Here is a 20408-nt window from a genome sequence, read left to right on the forward strand (position 1 = left end):
AGTTAAATAATTAGGTAACTGATACACATTCACTTCCTTATTTTAAATACACCCATTCATATGCACACCACGACACACGGTCTTTTTTATCTGAAAATATTTGCCTCTAAGTGTTGGTTTACTTAGTCAAAATGGTTGCCTAAATATAATTTCCCCTGCAAAGTTGTCAAAAGAATAACGTTATTGCCTTGGGCAGGAACTCAAGCACTGAAATAAAAGCCGGATCTGAATATCTGATGTATTTTATTTGTTCACATTTGTCCTACTTGAGGTTAACACTACTTCATTTGACAGTTTAAAAATCATTCTGTAAACAAAATAAGAAACAGCAGCAACAGCTCAAAAAAAACCACAATGCATAATAAAGGAATGTGTCGAAAGGGACACTCTGAATCAGCAAAGAAAATGTGACCGCGATGATGAAGTCAACAATAAGGAGAAAAAACCTTCAACATCTGTAAAAGGCAAAACTGTGAGAGTAAAAAAAAAAAAAAAAAAAAAAAAAAAAGCAAGAATCCAAAGTGCAGGTGTGCTAGTTTTCATTTCCACATCCATTCAGGAAATAGATAGAGCATACTATTCTTTTAATAAAGTGACAAGTTCTGCTTTAAAACATTCAGGTACGTTATCTTGCAGATTTTGTTTTTTACTTTACATGATCTCTACTTGACATCGATTTAACGGGAAAGATGGTCATAGAAGATACGTAGTTTAATTTCTTGAACCTATGCACAGTATAGCAATGGTAAAGTTTATCGGTTTTAGTTTTTGCTTTATTTGCAATGAGTAACAAGAAGCTGAAGATCCAGTATCAGAAGCATCAGTACTTTTACTCTTTAAAAAAAAAAAAAAAAACATCCTGAGCCCTCGGTTATCTTTGTTGTCATTTTCAGATTCTCTGTAACAAAAGACTGTTCATTTTCCCTGAATTCTGGCCCACTGACTTAAATAATCACAACAGTTTTTTTAATGCAAAGTTGGTCCAGTATTGGTCCAAACTGATCAACTGGAAGTGTTATTCTGGCATCATGTGAAAATTCATAATTGTTTAGAGCCTCAAATATTTTCCCCTTGAAAGGAGACATCTGTTGAATATGATTTCTGAATAGAGGACTTTTATGAAATATATTTCAAATCTTAAAAAATATTTCTAATGCACCCTCCACCTAAAATGGTATAGGACTTACCCCCGCCAACAATGCCTTTTCCTTTGAGGAACATTTTTGTGTTTGTGGCATTTCATTTTCCTGACGGCTCTAGTTTTATCTAAAAAGCCCAAAGACACAAAAGGCTGCTGCCTTATTTAGCGTTAAACAGCACTATTTTTTTAACCATGTACACAGCTCAACAGCAAGATTCAGAAGTTAAAATACACACATATCACGGACAGATTAATCTTTTTTGGAATTCACTGAATTAACTGTATTCTGTTCAATCCCCTCCCCTAAGACAGTGTACTGTACCTACGTCGAGGTGTTTAAATAGTTCTCCAACAGTTTTCATTGTATTATATTATGAAAACACTAGGCTTCAAGCCGGGTACTAATAAATATTTAATTTAAAAGGAAGAAAGAAAGCCCAACACGGAACATTAAAAAAAAAACCCTCCCTCCCCTCCCGGTCCCCAGAGAAGGCGCAGGGGTCAGCCTGACATGGCGGAGATCTCATAGTCACTGGCCGAAGTGAGGGGCTTGCCCATCATCCGGATGTTTTTTGCACTGGTGATCCTGGCCATCATGCACACGGGCTTGTCAAAGTACTTCACCAGGGCCGGCTCAGTCAGGAGGGAGGCCAGGAACTGCTCGAAGGTGATGGCCCAGTCCCGGTCCAGGCTGGTGCTCCGGGGCAGGGCCGCCGTGCCCTGGCCGCTGCGCACCAGGACGGTGTCCTCCCCGATGTCCTCACAGTGCAACTTGTCCTCCTCGTGGGAGCCGGCACTCAGCACCGAGTACGAGGACATGGAGCTGTCGTCCTTGGTGTCGTCATCGGAAATCAGCATGGAGGAGCAGGCCCCGTGGTCCCGGGGAGAGGAGTCCTCCAGCTTGATGTCCTCCAACTGCCCTCCCAGGGAGTGTTCCTCACCCTCCACCGCCAAGCCGGCCGGGAGGGGCTCAACAGCCTCCACCACGTAAGACTGGCCGGGCCCTTTCTTGGGGAACAGCGCGCCAGGGATGGCCGCGTTGCAGGAGGGCCCGCTGCCCCCGCTCCCGCCCTCCTTGGCAGGCTGGGTGACAAAGAGCTTGCCGACTTCCCCGATCTCCAGGAGGAGGCTGGTCACCGCAGCCGTGGCGTGGTACAGCTCCTGCTCGTTGGGGTCTTCGCTGAACATGTTATACATGGTCTTGCACAGCTCAATAAACTGCCCCTAAAAAGTGATCGGGAAAAACACAGAGGATGGGACCATCTCGTTGGAAGCACAGAGGCAGGACTGAAGCGGACTGTGAAGCCATTTAATAACAGGGCTCCTGAAAGACTCTGAAAAGTCCTCTACGTAGAACCAACTGGCTACTGTTTAAAGTCTCTTCACTTGGGGTGCCTGGGTGGCTTAGTCGGTTAAGTGCCAACTCTTGATTTTGGCTCAGGTCATCAACTCACTGTTCCTGAGTTTGAGCCCCGCATCGGGCTCTGCACTGACTGTGTGGAGCCTGCTTGGGATTCTCTCTTCTCTCTCTGCCCATCCCCCCCATCTCAAACTAAATAAATGAACCTGAAAAAATAAAGTCTCTTCACTCATGTTTCCATTCTTTTTAATTTGAAGAATTTCCAACATCCATGAAAGTAGAAAGGATGAAATAATGAGCCTTCACGTAGCTGGCACCCAGAGTCTAGAAAGATTGTCCTACGGTTAGCTGCTTCACCAACTCTTTTATCCTCTGTTCAAGTACTGTAAGTAAATCCCAGACCTCATCCCATTTCATGTCTACACTCTTCAGCGTGCAGCCCCAGGTTAGCTCAAATCCCCTCTCTCACATTTGCTGGTGTCGTGGGCAGGAGTGATGCCTTCTACTCCCCACCCACGTGATTCATCTGCTCTCCTGTTAAGAGACAACAGTTTCATCCTGGGTTGTATTATTTATATTGTTTCCTCTGCCTCACTACAACTCAGCTTTTTAAGGAAAAAATGTGTCAGACATCTTTATAGCCGAGCACGGTCATTTGAAAACAGCATGAGCATGTCTTCTGAGTATCTGAGAGTATTTTTAATAACTGAAATGAGAATGTGTACACTCTAAGAACTGAGTATTTTGTGATTTGCATTTTCTCTGAAGGGGTGGGTCACCTCCTCACGATTGAACATATTTTTGATGCATGAAAACATGCACAGACTAGATCCAAACAGATCTTAATTGAACACCCCAAGTTACCATTATCTTTTAATTAATTAATTAATTTTATTTTTTAGTTAGAGAGAGAGAGGGCATGCACAAGTGGGGGAGAGGGGCAGAGGGAGAGAGAGAGAGAGAAACAGGATCCCAAGTAGGCTCCACACTCAGCATGGAGCCTGACGTGGGGCTCGATCCCATGATCTCGGGATCATGACCTGAGCCGTGAGGCTCAACTGACTGAGCCACCCAGGCAAGGCATCCCCTTTTATTAATTCATTTTTTATTTTTTTATTGAGTTACCATTATCTTTCAGGGGTACGTAGTCTACATTTTTCTATGACTTGGAAAACATCTTCAAGGTTCAAAATGAAGAAACTGAAATGTTAGACACTTACCTGATTCAATTTGGGTAGATCCTTTGCATTCTTTGATTTGGATTTATTTTCCGGAGTCCAGAGTCTTAGATAATTGCGATTTTCTTGAGAATTTGCCCTCTTCCCTAAAACCCAAATGTCAGGAAGTAAGTGTTCAAAGGGCCAGAAACAAGCGTTCACCCAGCATGAGGCAAACATGCGGAAGAGGAGATGTATACCTCTGTCTGGCTGCAGACTCACTGTCACAAAGCCATCCTCCGCACCGTGTTTCCTCCTGCTATCCAGCCCCACCACTGCCAAGAAATGTGCGGAAGAAAGAAAAGTACAAGGTTATATAATACACCCACAGACTCAGCATTTGCAGTAGAAAACAGGAAAACCTTCAGGTATGGCTGCCCGATTTAGCAAAACAAAGAAAACCAAAGCCAAAACCCAGTAAACTGAGTTAAATCTGAATTTGAGATAGGTAAATAATATTCTGGTGTAAGTGAGTCCTAAATATCACATGGAACATACTTGTGCTAAACAAATGATGTTTCGCTAGTCTCGAATTCAGATTTTACTGGTGTTCCTTCTCTTATCTGACAACCCTATTTCTCAGTAGTGGATTCCCCCAGAATTATTTTTCACAAACAGGGTTCAGTGTAGAACTAGGAATTTAAGAAACGATGTCGTGTAGTCTTCCCTTCTTAAAAAATGGTGGTGTTGGTCCAATGAATGATTTCCCTACCCTCTCTGTTATATCATCATCTTAACTTTGCATTCATGAGACTGGTTTTCTGCCAGGCTCTGCAAAAGATAAAGAACCCACTTTTTAAAAAAGAAAACCAAAAAATGTGATATGCTACAAAATTCCTTTACATTCATAATATGGTATTTCAAAACTATGACTTGTTGAGGCTCCTGGGTGGCTCAGTCAGTTAAGCTTCCGACTCTTGATTTCGGCTCAGATCATGATCTCATGGTTTGTGGGGGTCGAGCCCTGCAATGTATTCTGCACTGACAGAGCAGAGCCTGTTTCGGATTCTCTCTCTCCATCTCTCTTGCCTCTCCCCCACTCATTCTCCCTCTCTCTCTTCTTCAAAGTTAATAAATTTAAAAAAATATATGACTTTCAAGGAAACCACTTTTAACTGTGTTCCTTTTTCTTCTAAAAACAGGACATTACAGGGCACATAAAGACTTCAAAAGGGAGAGGTATAAAACTCCCCCTCCCACTTCCCATTCAGTTTGTCAGCTGTCCAAATGCATTCCAGCACATCTTCAATCATCCAAAAGGTGGCTGGCTTGCCAGATATGTGACCTTCACTGAATTCAGCGTCAGGTTAATCTCAGCAGCTTTTAAGACAGAGTGAGAACAATGTACTATATGTCATTGAGAAATTCTTCTCCTCTTAATGTTGAAAATGACTTAGGAAACAAGTAGATATTCAAAAATATTTTAAAGTACGGTTAAGTTCATGCAACAGATATTGTACAGACATTTAAAAACCAGGCTTTCAGGGGGGCGCCTGGTTTCAGGGGGGCCCCTTCTACTGCAAGCAGAGCCTGGCGCTTGCTTCGGATTCTGTGTCCCCCTCTCTCTGCCCCCCACTCCCCTCAAAAATAAACATTAAAAAAAATTAAAAACAAATAAATAAAAACCAGGTTTTCACAGGATGTTTAATGACATGGTAGCATGCTCACGGGATTTTAAACAAAAATAGTAGGATACAAAATTGTATAGGCAATTTGGTCCCCATTTTATATATATGCATATATTATCATAATTACATATGTTATATGAATAAACATGACAAAAGTATCCCAGGATACTGTTATCTTTGTATTACAAAATTGTAAGCTTTATCTTTAGCTTATTTTATTTTATTTAAAAAAAATTTTTTTTTCAACGTTTATTTATTTTTGGGACAGAGAGAGAGCATGAATGGGGGAGGGGCAGAGAGAGAGGGAGACACAGAATCGGAAACAGGCTCCAGGCTCTGAGCCATCAGCCCAGAGCCTGACGCGGGGCTCGAACTCACGGACCGCGAGATCGTGACCTGGCTGAAGTCGGACGCTTAACTGACTGCACCACCGAGGCGTCCCTAGCTTATTTTATATATATATATATATATATATATATATATATATATATATATATTATAACTGTATTTTTAAAATTTCAACACAAAGCAATAGTGATTTGGGAGTTAGAAAAACATTTTTTTTTAAAGCAACTTTTAATGATTATTAAATCCTATTAGCATGTGACCATTCCTGAAGCATTCTGAAATAAGTGAATCCTTTTCTGAAATGAGTGTTTACTAACAAAGATATGGCTAACATTTTGCAGCCAAAAAACTATTGCAAACAAAGTTAGGAATATTGTAAGATATGCTAAGGCACTATGCTAAAAAAGCCTGACTATGTCAGCTCATTAAATCCATACTATACCCAATATGCCAGCTATCACCTCCATTTTCCACAAAAGGAAACTGAGGCTCAGAGATGCCAGAACCTACCTGAGCTCACCTAGGTAACAATATACAGAGTGGCATTCCGTCCAAAGATCCTACCCTCAACTTGTATTGCCAATAGTAATAAGACTGGGTCTGGCTCACCCCTTTCTACTCAATCATACTAATGTTATTTGGTGACATATGGTGACCACATATATCGTGATGAGCCCTGAGTAATGTATAGAATTGTTGAGTCATGTCACACAGCTGAAACTAATACAACACTGTAAGTTAAAACTTCCAATTAAAAAAAAAAAGCTGGTCTAAACTGTGTTTATTTTGGAATGATAAGATTTAAGAGGCAAAAGGACCCAGAAGCAGCCCATGTTTACTTTTGAACTTGGGTGAAGTCATGAAGCTGCAGTAATGATGAATGAGAAGGTAGAGAAGTCACTGCGATAGCTACTGAGAGATGTTGCCTAGATTCATACAAGACAGACACCGTCTGTGTATCTCATTGTATACAATGAGTTGAACCATGTCTATGTAGACCTAATACCCATACCTACATAAAGCAGAATTAACCCCCTTTTTTTTTTTTCATAAAAGACTGGACAGTAAATATTTCACAGGTTTTGCAGCCCACACTGCCTCTGTCTCAACTACTCAGTTCTACCACCCATAGCACGAAAGTAGCCAGAGGCAATACATAAATGAATAGCTTGGCAGTGTTCCAATAAAACTTTATAGGCACTCAAGTTTAAATTTCATATAATTTTCCTATATCATGAAATATCATTCTACTTTTGATTTCTTCAAATCCATTTAAAAATGTAAAACTCTTTCTTTTTTTTTTTTTAACTTTTTTAAATTTATTTTTGAGACAGAGAGAGACAGAGCATGAACGGGGAGGGGCAGAGAGAGAGGGAGACACAGAATCAGAAGCAGGCTCCAGGCTCTGAGCCATCAGCCCAGAGCCCGATGCGGGGCTCGAACTCACGGACCGCGAGATCGTGACCTGAGCTGAAGTGGGACGCTTAACCGACTGAGCCACCCAGGCGCCCCTGTAAAACCCTTTCTGAGTTCGCAGGCTGTACAAACAGACCCCGGGCCACATTTGGCCCCTGGGCTGAAGTTTACTGACACCTATTACAGAGACTGTGTATCTCTTACATACAGATATAAGAGAACTCTTTCTGACATAAATGTCCTGATTCTGGATAGCAGAATAATAACAGGATGATGTTCTTAATGAGCCTGACTACAGTAGGGAAAGGGGAACAAAATATATCGCTCTAGGGGTCATGTTTTCTCTAAGCCAGTGGGACACAGTGTGCATGCTCCCTTCAGTGGGCAAAGTACCCACTCCCTAGTTGTTGGCTGCTTGACTTCACAAATCTGAAAAGAAAGTAATGTATTAGGCAACTGAATTCATATACTTCTTTGACTGACTAGCTTTGAGGCAACTTTTTCTAGTAACAAGAGGGCTCTGTAGAAAAGAAATACTGTACCTATGGGGAGGAAAGTCACTTACCATGTGTGCATTCTGGGGTGATGTCTTCAAAGAAGTATTGAGTTGCTTCAAAAGCAGAATCTGGCTCATCTTGATCAGAGGATGGCTCTAGAGAGGGGAGGAGAGGTCATTCTCGTATTGGCGGGGCGGTGACTCAAGGAAAGTGTGCTTTAATTGTTAAAGAAGTGACATGGGGGAGGACGAGGAGCTGGAGGTACCAAGGTGGAGAGGGGGCACATTACTGGGGGCCCTGAATGCCAACGGCCTCTATAGCCTCATGAGGGGTGTGGGGGGCTCATTCCATTTTTTCACTCCACCTTCCTTTTTAACAACTCCACACTGAAGTGTCCCTTTGCCTCTTCCTTTTTACGAGACTGTCCTAAATTCTGTGAAATGCTGCCTTACAAACCAAATTTTAGGAAACTGTATACAATTAAAGATAATTCTCAAATCTACAATTTTACCCTATCTCTATCCTTAATGTCAATCCTTTTTTTTTTTTTTTTTTAGTGTTTGCTAGATATATCCAAGCTATAGACCAACCTTTTAAAACCTGAACTCAAAACCTCTCCATCTTGCCCACTTGTTTCTGTCAGTGTTAAAATGACTCCTTCTAAACTCAAAATCTCAGGTCCTACGTTCTCCTCTTTTGCAACCTTTGTATCTCGTGAGTTACCAAATGTTATTTGTTCTTTCTCTTGCAGATGTCTGCTCTTTTCTATTATAACTCATACCTCAGACAGGTAAATGACCATGGAATCAAGCACATACTGATGCAGGAACCTATGCAGGTAATTACTATTCAGTTCATGCTTAGTGACCAGTGAGTGATTTTGTATATCAAAAAAAGAACTTTCAAACCAGGTCATGGTCACAAATACATGGGCTCCTCTGTGTGGCTCACTTACCAGGCAAGACATGCATTTTGTACAGGAGTTTGAGTTTCTCTGTGAGGTCCCCATGGCATGCAGCACCTAGAATCATATAAATACAATGTGAAATGTATCATGTGTGGTAGTGATGCCTCTCAGCTTAGCATTCCCCTAAAAAGTCTACTTTTTGCAAACTGAAATAAAGACATTAGGTGACAAAAGGTCTGGTCAGGACATATTTGGGTTAAGAGCTCTGGAACCCAGATGCCTGGGTTCAATTCCTTTGTACTTACTATTTGCCCTTGGGAGAGTTAATCTCTCTGTACCTCAGTTTCCCCTGTGTAATAATAAACACAAGATTCTACCAGTGGTCTTGACATCAGGATCAAAGGAATGTGAGAATTAAATGTATTAACATGTATGAAACACTTAGAATAGTGCCTGGAACATAATAAATGTGTTATTCATAAGAAAACCCATTTAACTGGGTTTCAACACTCAAACAGAATTCAGAAATAATCTCGAAACATGTTTGAGATCGCTTCCAATTATTCATTGTAGAAATCCCTGTTAGTCGTTTTGGGGTTCTCCTAAATATTTCTTCAGTTTGATTCATCCTCATCTGTCTGCCATCATATCACCATCCCTTCAATCAAAAGAACACTGTTACTTTTCTTTTAAAGTCTATACGTATTGGAATCAGAAAATCCTTCACAAATATCTAGTCTTAGAGCAGCCAGTTGAAGATTAGTCAGCTTTGGGGAAAGAGGAATTGCAGAATCTGGGTTGCCAGAAACAGCAGGGGTGTCCACTAAATGCAGGCATCTCCCTTCACACACTGACGAAAGACAGGGATCTAGCACCTGCTTGAACACTTTCAGAGACGGAGAGGTCATCACCACCAGATGCATTCCGTTCTGCAGATGTATTCTCTAACTACTGAAAGTCCTTCTGCAATTTTTGTTTTAGTCTCAGGATCCTTAACCTGCAATCTCAACTTCAGAAAGTCCACAAAACCCATAAAATAGAAAATTTGTCTCTATGTGCACATGTCATTTTGAGGGGAAGAAAATGTCCAAAGTCCTTATTAGATCTCAAAGAGTCCACGACTCAAAAAAAGGTTTGGAACTGCTCTTCTTTCCCTTATTCTACTCGTTAAAGCCAAACAGAATAGGTCTGTTGCCTCAATACAACAACCTTCAGATTTTGAGGACAACTCACCTGTCTCCTTCAAGCTTATCTTTTCAAGGCAAGTTTATCGTGCCCTCTCCAAATTTTTCCACTTTCTCATAACATGATTTGTATAGCCTTCCCCATTTTTACTCACATCCACTTTATGTGTCAACTCATCAATCAATATCTCTCTGGAGAGAGAGTCCCAGAAGACTCTTATCTACTTCAGAGAATAGTGGAGCTGTTTTTGACTTTTCCACTAATATGGCCTGAGTTTACATTCAATTTTTTATACTCTTTCACTCTGGAGTTTCATATTGACCACGTGGTTAACTAAACTCCAAGATGTCTGCACACCAACTAATACTAATCATGAAAGTAATGACAGACAATTCTATCTCGTAAAATTATTGTGAGAAGAAAAGTGACACACACGTGGAAAGCAGTTAGCACGAGATTTAACACAAAGCAAATAATTAATAAATGTCTGTCATTAAACCCTTTTTAAGTCAGGCACTGTTCCAAGAATTCTATTCAAAGTCATTTTATCCTGACAGTTACTCATTTGCAAATGAAGGAAAAATCAGAGGTCAAATATCAAACCCAAAGTACCAGAGAACCCTCAGTTGAAACGGACTCATTAACCATCATATTTTGGGGGCAGTGTTCAGCCAGTTACCTAATCAGCAACTTCTATATACTCCTTCCTACCTTTTCCATTTATAACAAGTTATCTGTCAAATGACCAGCTACATCAGGACACGTATGACATATTTAGAGCCCGCCTTTCAGCAACACGATTGGAAAAGGAGATACAGTTCATTTGTGGCTTCTGATAGTAATCCCTTATTTCTAATTCCACATAGACCATCTGTTCATGAATTTCTAAAGGGAACTTCCTGGGGATTGATATCATCTTTTCCAGAATCCGTTTTTTAGTTTTTAAAAATTTTTTTCTTTAACGTTTATTTATTTTTGAGACAGAGACAGAGCATGAACGGGGGAGGGTCAGAGAGAGAGGGAGACACAGAATCTGAAACAGGCTCCAGGCTCCGAGCTGTCAGCACAGAGCCCGACGTGGGGCTCGAACTCACGGACCGCAAGATCATGGCCTGAGCCGAAGTCGGACGCCCAACCGACTGAGCCACCCAGTCGCCCCTGTTTTTTAGTTTTTAAAACCTGAACAGAATTTCTCTTTTCTGGTCTGCTTGTCTATCTCCATAATAATTGTCCCACAGAGTGACAACAGCTCTGAGCATTCTCCCAGTATCTGGAGCAAGGCATACTTTGCTCAAGAACTCAACTGTCTTTTGAGAACCCTAAATACTCTTTTTCAGTGTTTTCACTATCCTGGACTCCAAGCCTCTCTTTCCTTTCTTGAAGATTTTGAAGAGTATTTTCCTTACTGGAGTCACCTGAACTTAAGTCAATTAAATACTTCTATTAAATTCTATCACTTTTCTAATGCAGCACTGGTTTCTTTTTCCTCCTCCTTAATCTTGTCCAAAGATAATTTTTATAAATCCCCTTTGGATTTGATGAAAGCCACCCATCTGGCAATAAGTAGTTACCTTGGGGCAGAAAAGATTAGGAGAGGGATAAAGGGGTCTTTAGCCTTGCCTGGATTGTTTTTCACTGTTTAAAAAAGCGGGGGATGTACTTATATGTTACTTGTATAATTAAAAATTAATACCTCCTCCTTCCTAAGAAATATCCTGCTTGCTGTCCTCAGCATCGAGTAGCAAGAAAAGGATGAATCGTTGAGACAGACAGCCCTTCTCTCAATCCTGGGCCCAGCATGTACTAACTGTGTAGTTCAGTCCAATAACAGGTAAGTATTGACTCGCTAGAAACTAATGTCCCAGCAAGTTATTTAACTTTTCTGAGCTTTCATGTCTTTAGCCAAAAAAGGGGCTAATAAGAGTAAGCACGTGGGTAATAAAGCATAATAGTAAGAGCACAAAGTGGGCCCCTGAAGTGCCTGGGTTCAAACTTCAATTTCGTAGTTGTGTGTCTTAGGTAAATTGAATGCATGTAAACATGAGCGCAGTGCCCGCAGCAGAGTAAATGCTGTATAAATATCAGCTGTCATTAGTATCTCCTCAAAAGGCTACTGTTTGGATTTAGCGATAAAATACAAATTCTAAAGCATCTGAGTAGTGTCTGCACTAAAGAAAGGCTAGTTCTTCCATGTCCCCCTTCCCTTTTAAGCATATATGTGAGTGCTTTATACAAATAATTTTTTCCTTCCTAAGTGCACTTCATCTACACCCCTTTGTCTTTTTATATTTACTTATTTATTGTGAGAAAGAGAGAGAGTGTGAGCAGGAGAGGGGCAGAGAGAGAGGGAGAGAATCCTGAGCAGGATTTTTTTAATTTATTTTTTATTTTTACTTATTTATTGTGAGAAAGAGAGAGAGTGTGAGCAGGAGAGGGGCAGAGAGAGAGGGAGAGAATCCTGAGCAGGCTCTGTGCTGGTAGCACACAGCCTGATGCTGGAACTCAGGAACTGTGAGATCATGACCAGAGCCAAAAGTTGGACGCTTAACTGACTGAGTCACCTAGGCGCCCCTCCCCTTTGCCTTTTTAAAAACCATCAGTTTCCCTCGGCCTTTAAGCCCTAGTCATTATTCTTAAAGATTTAGAGCACTTTTTGGAGTCATCATTGGCTCTGTGCCTGACCCCTTCATCTTTCTTAGGGCATGTCGTTTTAAAGTACATGACCTGGGGACGGACGCCTAGGTGGCTCAGTCAGGTGAAGCCTCCAACTCTTGATTTGGGCTCAGGTCATGATCTCATGGTTCTTAAGATCAAGCCCTGCATCAGGCTCTGTGCTGACAGCACAGAGCCTGCTTGGGATTCTCTCTCTCTCTTTGCCCCTCCCCTGCTCTCTCTCAAAATAAATAAATAAATAATTTTTTATACATCAAAAAATGAATAAATAAAGTACCTGGCCCACGGTCACAGAGTGGCACAATTAGAATGAGCTTTTTTTTTCCTTCTCCTTGTCTCATTCTGACCCACTGGCATAACACGTCCTACATCCACAACCTCAATGTCTGGTGGGCCAAGCTCTACTACCCTGTAGCCTTTCTGCTCCATCATGAAGGGAGCAAGAGTTCTAAAGGACATAGGGTGGTCCTGCTAACACAGAATAATGGTCAGGCAGTGAGGCTGACGGGCAGAAACCACGTGCTGTTTGTGAGGTGTGGGTGTGCTTTCTCAGGACAGCCGGTCCTTCCTCCAGCCCAGATGGAGAGAAAAGACCTCCACTGAGACCGCAGAACTGCTGAGGTTTCTTCAGCCCTTTATTAAAAACATCACGAAAGGTTTTTATAACATTTTGTGATACATAATATAAATATACTTTGTGTCAAAGAAGAACAATCCACTCAAATATTCTTGTAAAGGTATCACGGCCTGTGGTTTCAGTGTGTAAGTTGGCATTTTATTGTCTTGCACATTCTCCGATAACGTATTTTAACTTGTGCTGAGGACTAACTAGTGTCGAATGCTTTAATCATATAGTATATCCGCTCATTTAAATGAATTTTACCATCAGTTTGCAAACCTTAAAATGAGACGCTCTACCCTCTAAACCCTTGGAGGCAGTGCGGGGCTGTGGCCCGGAGGGCAGCACTGAGGACCACCAGGAACGGGGTGGCTGTTGCTGCCCTGTCATCCCTTCCCAATTCATGAAGTAACATCCCATGCTTACTCAGGCCGGAGACAAACTCTCGGAAGTTAATCAGAGAATCTCCATTTTCATCCAACAACTGGAAGAGGCGGGAGGCCAATACTTCAGAGTGAGTTCCGCAGGCCCAGGGAAAGAGAAGAGCAAACATCCCCTTGAACTGCTCAAAGTCAATGCGATATTGTTCCAGGTAAGGCAGGCTGGGGTCGTGCCGGTCCAGAGCATTGCTGCTCCCACCCCAGTAGCAGCTGGTTAGATGCTCTGCCTGAAAAGTTAAAGAAAAAAAGAGGATTACTGGGGATGCGATCTCACGGCAAGTGCCGGGAAGGAAAAGTCCCGCCTCACGTTTGCAAAAAGCCTTTTCGATCCACCTGTGTGTGTCTCCTGGGGCAGGAGCTCTGGTCTTAGGGCTCCCTGTCTTCTCGTTCTACACCCATCTCCACTGGACCACCCCCACCAACTCCATGGCAACCACCTCTGCAGGTTACATCCGGCATGAAAGGTCCAGCTCAGTTACTGGAGGTAGGTGAAAAAAACCCCCCCCACATCCCCTGCCTCTACCCCTACTCGTTTCCCCTTTACACACTGACACACGTTTAAGAAAAAAAAAAAAACCCATAAAAATAAACAAAAATATTTATTAAAAAAATTAAATGAAAGGATCTGTAATTTAGGCAATCTGACCAGCTTGTTTTCTAGGTGAGGATGAGAAAGCCCAGAGGCTGAGGGGCTCTCAAGAGGTCATCAACTGCGTACTCAGGGCAGAAGCATCATGACATTTGGGGTTTCTGAATTCCTAGTTTAGTGTCCCAAAGACCCCTTTCCTCTTGGTTACTGAAATTACATAAATATCATAGTCACAGTATTCAAGCTAAAATGTGTGGTTTTCTTATTTCACGCATCTGAAAATAGCTCTAGGAAAATTCTGAGTAGGAACCACTATGGTGAGGAGAATAGAGATCTGGAAACAACAAAAAGCTTCCTGTTTCTGTCCTTGGAAACAAGGCAGCCTCTTATTCATGAAGTCATATTGATCCTGGTAGATATGTGCACCCATTCTAGGAAGACTACAAAGATAAAACTTGTAATAGAAAGGCCCAGAAGGACACCCTTCCCCCAGACATTTACAGTTAGCTCTGGATGGTAAATGGGGGAGATGGGAGGGGCGTGAAAAGGAGGACTTTATTTTTACTTTATTCCCCATTGTACTGTCTGAGTATCTCACTACAGTAATGTATAAATATTGCAGTAGAAAAAGAGCACTTTCGAAACAGATCTTTCCCCTAGCTTAGGAGCTGTGTAAGGGGGGAGTCAGTAGTGGGTATAGTAGTAGTTTTGCTCTTAGAAAGGAACAAAGCCCAAATGTCTTGATCACAATTGTTTACTGGGAATCACAGGGAACAAACTAAAAGAGAAGAATGGGGGTAGGCAAGAGAGGGGGAAGAAGAGGTGGAGTGCAGAACCAAAGGCAGGTTTTTGCAATGCAGCCTTGGGAGAATAAAGGAAGTGGGTCAGAGTTCACGGGGGTTTGGGAATGCATTCCTGGGCTGTAGTAGTAAGGTCAGAGTGGGGGGATGTTCAAGGCAGGCAGGTGGGGCTGAGGTCAGAGAGCCTGCAAGGATCAAGCCCTAAAGTGATGCCAGCAGCCCTCAGTGGGTGGGATGGCCTTGGTAATACATCCCTGGGAGGGGTCCTCTTCGCCTGAGCTACTTCCTGGATAAAGGTTGCCTCAGGCATTTCCTCCTAACTAAAGCTTGCAAATTACTCTGGAACCAGGCTGGAATGTGAGTCCAGGCACTTTGACAGTGCTCACAAACATCAGGAAAAGACAAGCCAGTTCCTTGATAGCCCCCACACTCCATCATGGGGGGACTAGGGGCCCAGACATCCAAAAAGGACCAAAGGAATAATTTATTTTTTTTATAAATTTTTTTTTTTCAACGTTTATTTATTTTTGGGACAGAGAGAGACAGAGCATGAACGGGGGAGGGGCAGAGAGAGAGGGAGACACAGAATCGGAAACAGGCTCCAGGCTCTGAGCCATCAGCCCAGAGCCCGACGCGGGGCTCGAACTCACAGACCGCAAGATCGTGACCTGGCTGAAGTCGGACGCTTAACCGACTGCGCCACCCAGGCGCCCCCCAAAGGAATAATTTAGAGAGTTCAAGAGAAATTAGGGCAATGGGGCCCTGAACTACATTTGCCATCAAATGTGCCTCAAGGTGGCAGCCTTTCACCCTTTTCCTCCAAGTTTTTGTTTTGTTTTGAGTATCGTTGACACACAATGTTACGTTAGTTTCAGGTTTAGGACTTAGTAGTTTGCCAAGTTTATAAGCTCCTCCAGAGGGGATGCATCTTTCCTTTGTATATGCAGGAACCCCTCCCCACCCCCTGCTCCCCAAAATTGGCTTTTTAAAGGACTAAGAAGTCTGGCAAGGTGTCTGACACATAGCAATGCCTCAATGTTCATTCAAATGATTTAAAGCCAATGAAAGGGTTCAGAAGACTCAAAAAAAGAGAGTCCATAATGAAGTTTTTATCTTGGGTTCCACGGTATCTCCTGAGGCTCCTTCTGACTCCTGACACCGAGTCTCAGGTTCTTTCTCAGGGTGCATGGTAGATTGGGGGAGTTCCTGTTTGTCAACACAGCCTCAGGGCAGGACTTTGGAGTAAAAGAAGAGTTTGCTTTGTTCAGGTGCGAATGACACAACCGGTGCAGACGTGCCCAGGCTTCGGCAGTTTCTGGGTCCCGGACTTCCGCACAACCAGCTCTGGCCCTCCCTTCCCTGGTGTCCCCCCAAAGCAGCCTCCTCTTCCTAATGTCAGTGCCCTTCCTGCTATCTGTTCATGGTCTTGCTGCCTCTGGCTGCTACTCCCACTTCTGCTCGGTTACCCCAAATCTTACCCGCCACCCTGTAAAGCGGATTTCTTCTGGTCTTCAGCATCTCTTCAAAATCTGATCTTAATTGGATCATTGTATCTTTGGTTTTGATCCAAGTTGGATCACTGTATTTTTCCTTTATGAAACCAAGAGGGGCCCTTTTCGTATGAATAACCAACTTACACTGAGCAGTTAGTTATGGCGTATGAATAAAATATGAATGGGCTGGCATACTATAAAGACCTCACCATCAAGTGCAGAATAGAGGCTGGTGGGGGGGTGATGTCCACTCTGCTGGTCATGCTGCTGGGATACACGAAGGGCATCATTAACCAGCTATGGACCACTGACCACTAACTTACCCATGTATTCAATACACATGTTTAGAGCACCTGCCAGGGACAGACACTGTAGTAGGCACCAGTAAAACAAACAAACAGAAAATAATGGTGGTGCTCTTTAGTAGCTAACAAGCAAGTGGGGATATTAGTGAAAACATTCCCAGCTATCACATCCTCTGATTCTAAGATCTGTTAGTGTTCAACCCAGACCTTTGTCCCTTAATGCTCCCTGCTGTACTATGTTTGCAGGTCTCCAAATAGTCATGTTATTTCTGGCAATAAAAGGGGAACATACAAGAAGCTACCCAATTAGAGATCAGGATAAAGTTGGCATCAGCATAAAAGACATCTTTTCAAAGTTTCTCCAAAGTGGCCACATTTTTACCTATGAGGTTGATAGCGATGGTTAAAAGTATTTTTTCTAGAAGAAAAAAATTCTACATCGCTTTATTTACTAATAAAATGTCTTCTTATTCAGGATCAAGATTGGTATGGGCTGAATTATGGAATGAAAATCACAGAACTTTAACCAGTTAGGCTTTTCCTTACGCATATGAACAGCTTTATTCTTATTCTGGTTACATATCTCTTTTTCAGTGTGTTTTAACATAGCTTAATACAGGAAAGCTCTGAGGGTGCTTTAATACAGCTTCTTGTAAGACATTATAACGTACAATAATTTCAGGGAGACTTTAAATTCAACTGCCATCATTCCAATGAGTGTTATAAAGTAATACCGTATTTTGTTAGGACCAAGGAAATAGCTAAAATATATATGGAGTGGAACAGCGCTAAAACATCAGCTTAAGTCAGTTAAGAGAAAATGCTTATTTTTCATATGAAGCACTCCATTTGTAAAAAAAGTGTTTATTTTTGAGAGAGAGAGAGGAGAGAGCATGCATGCCCAGGAGGGGGGCAGAGAGAGAGGGTGACAGAGGATCCAAAGCGGGCTCCGCGCTGACAGCAGCGAGCCTGACACGGGGCTTGAAAACACAAACTGTGAGATCATGACCTGAGCTGAAGTCAGATGCTCAACCGACTGAGCCACCCAGGTGCCCCGAAGCACTCCATTTTTATACTCTCAGCTCTATCTTCATATTTATGCATGTCGACACTCATGCTGTCCCTTAACAATTTAACAGAAATGGGGCACCTGGGTAGATCAGTCAGTTAAGTGCCCAGCTGTGGCTCAGGTCATAATCTCACAGTTCGTGGGTTCGAGCCCCGCATCAGGCTCTCTTGCTGTCAGCACAGAGCCTGCTTCAGATCCTCTGTCCCCCTCTCTCTCTGCCCCTCCTCTGCTCGTGCTCTCTCTCTCAAAATACATAAATATTAAAAAAAAATCTAGAACTAATTGAATCATTACAGTGAACTCTTTTATTCCCCTGGATGTACATGCATTTAACTTTAAAACTCACCTTGAGGGGCATGTGGGTGGCTCAGTCAGTTAAATATCCGACTTCGGCTCAGGTCATGATCTCACGGTTCATGGTTCTGAGCTGTCAGCAAAGCCTGGAGCCTGCTTTGGATTCTGTGATTCCATCTCTCTCTCTGCCCTTCCCCCCCTCTCCTTCTGCTTCTCTCTCTCTCTTTCTCTCTCTCAAAAGTAAATAGACATTAATAAAAAAGAACTCACCTTGAAAAGAGCATAAAGTTCTTCTAGCTCATCAATGGTAAAGGAAGTTTCTGTCACAATTGTTCGGACCTTTAAGAAGGTAGACACAATTAATTTCACAATCTCAAAGATGTTATATTGGGAAAGTCCCTGATTTTCTTCTTTTAAATCATCTCAGTCTGTGAAGCAGGAATTTATGGAGAAAGAAGGCCATCCACTATTTTTCAAAGGACTTACCACATTCCGTTTCGTAGTATCCTCCAGTGTCTGGATCACCTTTAGTCTCTGTTTGAATCTCATCTGCTCAATCAAGTCTGCCCGGATGGTTCCAAATTTCTGGAAAGGAGCAATATTGGTGTTTCTGAGAAATCTGCTAAAGCACACAGTCTGCAAGATTTATGGAGACACAATCCTGATACATAGAAGAAACTGAATTTACCATTTTACCTTATGTTTGGGTTTTACTTATTATACCTATCGCCTACCGCCCCCCCCCCCCCCACTTACTATGAGAGCAGAGACTGTGTCCACTGGAGTGGAGGACAGTGCTGATTTACTAAATGCTCAACAAATATTTGCTGAATACATCGAATTCTCATGATAATACCAGGAAGGAAGTGCTCTTCTCCCCATTTCAGACACAAGGAAACAGAAGTTTAACAAAAACACTAACTTGCCCAAGCCCACAGAGCTGGTAAAGCATTCATTGCAAAGTACAGGCTACAGACAGAGAACTGGATTGGGGCGCCTGGGTGGCTCAGTCGGTTGAGCGTCCGACTTCGGCTCAGGTCATTATCTCACAGTTTGTGAGTTGGAGCCCGGCATCGGGCTCTGTGCTGACAGCTCAGAGCCTGGAGCCTGTTTCAGATTCTGTGTCTCCTCTCTCTGCCCCTTCCCAACTTGTGCTCAGTCTCTCTCTCCTTCAAAAATAAATAAAAACACTAAAAAAAAACAAAACATTAAAAAAAGAAAGACAGAGAACTGGATTTACTTCAAATTGAGCCAAAATATATATGCCTTTGATTCACAACAATGAGAAAGCATTAGTTGTAAAACAGAAGAAAACTAAATTTTATTGAACCTACAATTGTGTCATTGGCTCCTTATCATGACTTTGTGAGTTGGCACCATTACTTCCATTTTACAGATGGGAAAACCAAGGTTCAGAGAGGTTAAATAAGTGACTCAGAGTTCCACAGGTGCAAGTCTGAGGCCCAGACACCAGCTCCATAACTCCACCACCCACCATTCTATCCAACAAGAAGCTCTCTCCCATCTCTGGGTAGATCAGAGCATAGATTTTGGAGGTAGACAAAATTTTATTCAAATTCATGTTCTTTGCCGTTGCGAGTCTATGCAATTCAGTTGAGTCTTCTGAACCTCACTTTATTTCTCTGTAAATGAGACACCAAAACTGTCCTTGTAGAACTGTGGTTAGAACAAGATAGATGTATTAATATAAAGAACTGACAGTAGTCACTAATATTAAACATTGGCTTGATAATCTTTGCAGATTGCTAAAGAAAGAGTTATTTCCTAGCCTGACCTTCAAGAAGCCTTGTATGTCTATACTGAATTAACATCTGTTCCTCAACTAGAAATGGATCCTGCTGTTTGCTAGGCAGGACCCTCCCTCGGCCAGACCTCTGGGACTGGTAACAGACAGAACACAATGGAAACACAATGACCCTTCCATCTGAAGCAAACAGTCGCAACCTAAAAGGAAACCATGGACTCTGAGTTCCTGCCTGGAGGATGTCTAAATGAAAATGAGCAATGAGAATGACTGAGTCCCTCTCTCTCTCCCCTAATCCCCCTTTCTCCCACCTTTTGCAGGGGCTCTGACAGAATGAAATACTAAATATAGGGCAAACTAAAAAGGTGGCTCGGTACATCCCGGAGCCAACATTTTCCATTACCCAAAACAAGGGCAAAGCCTGGGTGTAACACTTCTTCCCAGGCATTGCACATTTCAGTTCCATGAAAAGAACTAATTCACTAACATAACGACAATACTTTTTCTAACAAATAGAATTTAGTGATGCGAGTGAGGGAGCCTAAGATTATCTCAATTTTCTAAAACCTACCCTTCCTTAAACAATAAACAAAATTATCCATCTCATTTACATCTCTTCTCCAACTCAATTTTTATCTGAATGTTTCTGTGAGCTGTTTCTA

At 42.2% G+C, this 20408-nt stretch overlaps 1 protein-coding gene across 1 annotated transcript in view; it reads right to left on the reverse strand.

Annotated features, from left to right (window-relative positions):
• Positions 1-226: 226 nt before the first annotated feature.
• The window catches only part of TBC1D9 (TBC1 domain family member 9), a 118576-nt gene continuing 98394 nt past the window's right edge, over positions 227-20408 (reverse strand). Inside the window, exons 14-21 of the mRNA XM_047090910.1 lie at positions 18468-18566; positions 18252-18320; positions 13418-13658; positions 8563-8628; positions 7676-7762; positions 3919-3993; positions 3722-3825; positions 227-2365 (exon numbers count right to left, since the gene is read on the reverse strand). Of these exons, the coding sequence (XP_046946866.1) occupies positions 1643-2365; positions 3722-3825; positions 3919-3993; positions 7676-7762; positions 8563-8628; positions 13418-13658; positions 18252-18320; positions 18468-18566 (1464 nt within the window). The 3' untranslated portion in view covers positions 227-1642. The remainder of the gene's footprint in view (positions 2366-3721; positions 3826-3918; positions 3994-7675; positions 7763-8562; positions 8629-13417; positions 13659-18251; positions 18321-18467; positions 18567-20408) is intronic.

The sequence above is a fragment of the Lynx rufus genome, unplaced genomic scaffold, assembly GCF_022079265.1.
Source record: "Lynx rufus isolate CCGP_SWC_20201006 ecotype Redwood Valley unplaced genomic scaffold, mLynRuf1.p SCAF_3, whole genome shotgun sequence".
In the NCBI taxonomy this organism is placed as follows: domain Eukaryota; kingdom Metazoa; phylum Chordata; class Mammalia; order Carnivora; family Felidae; genus Lynx; species Lynx rufus.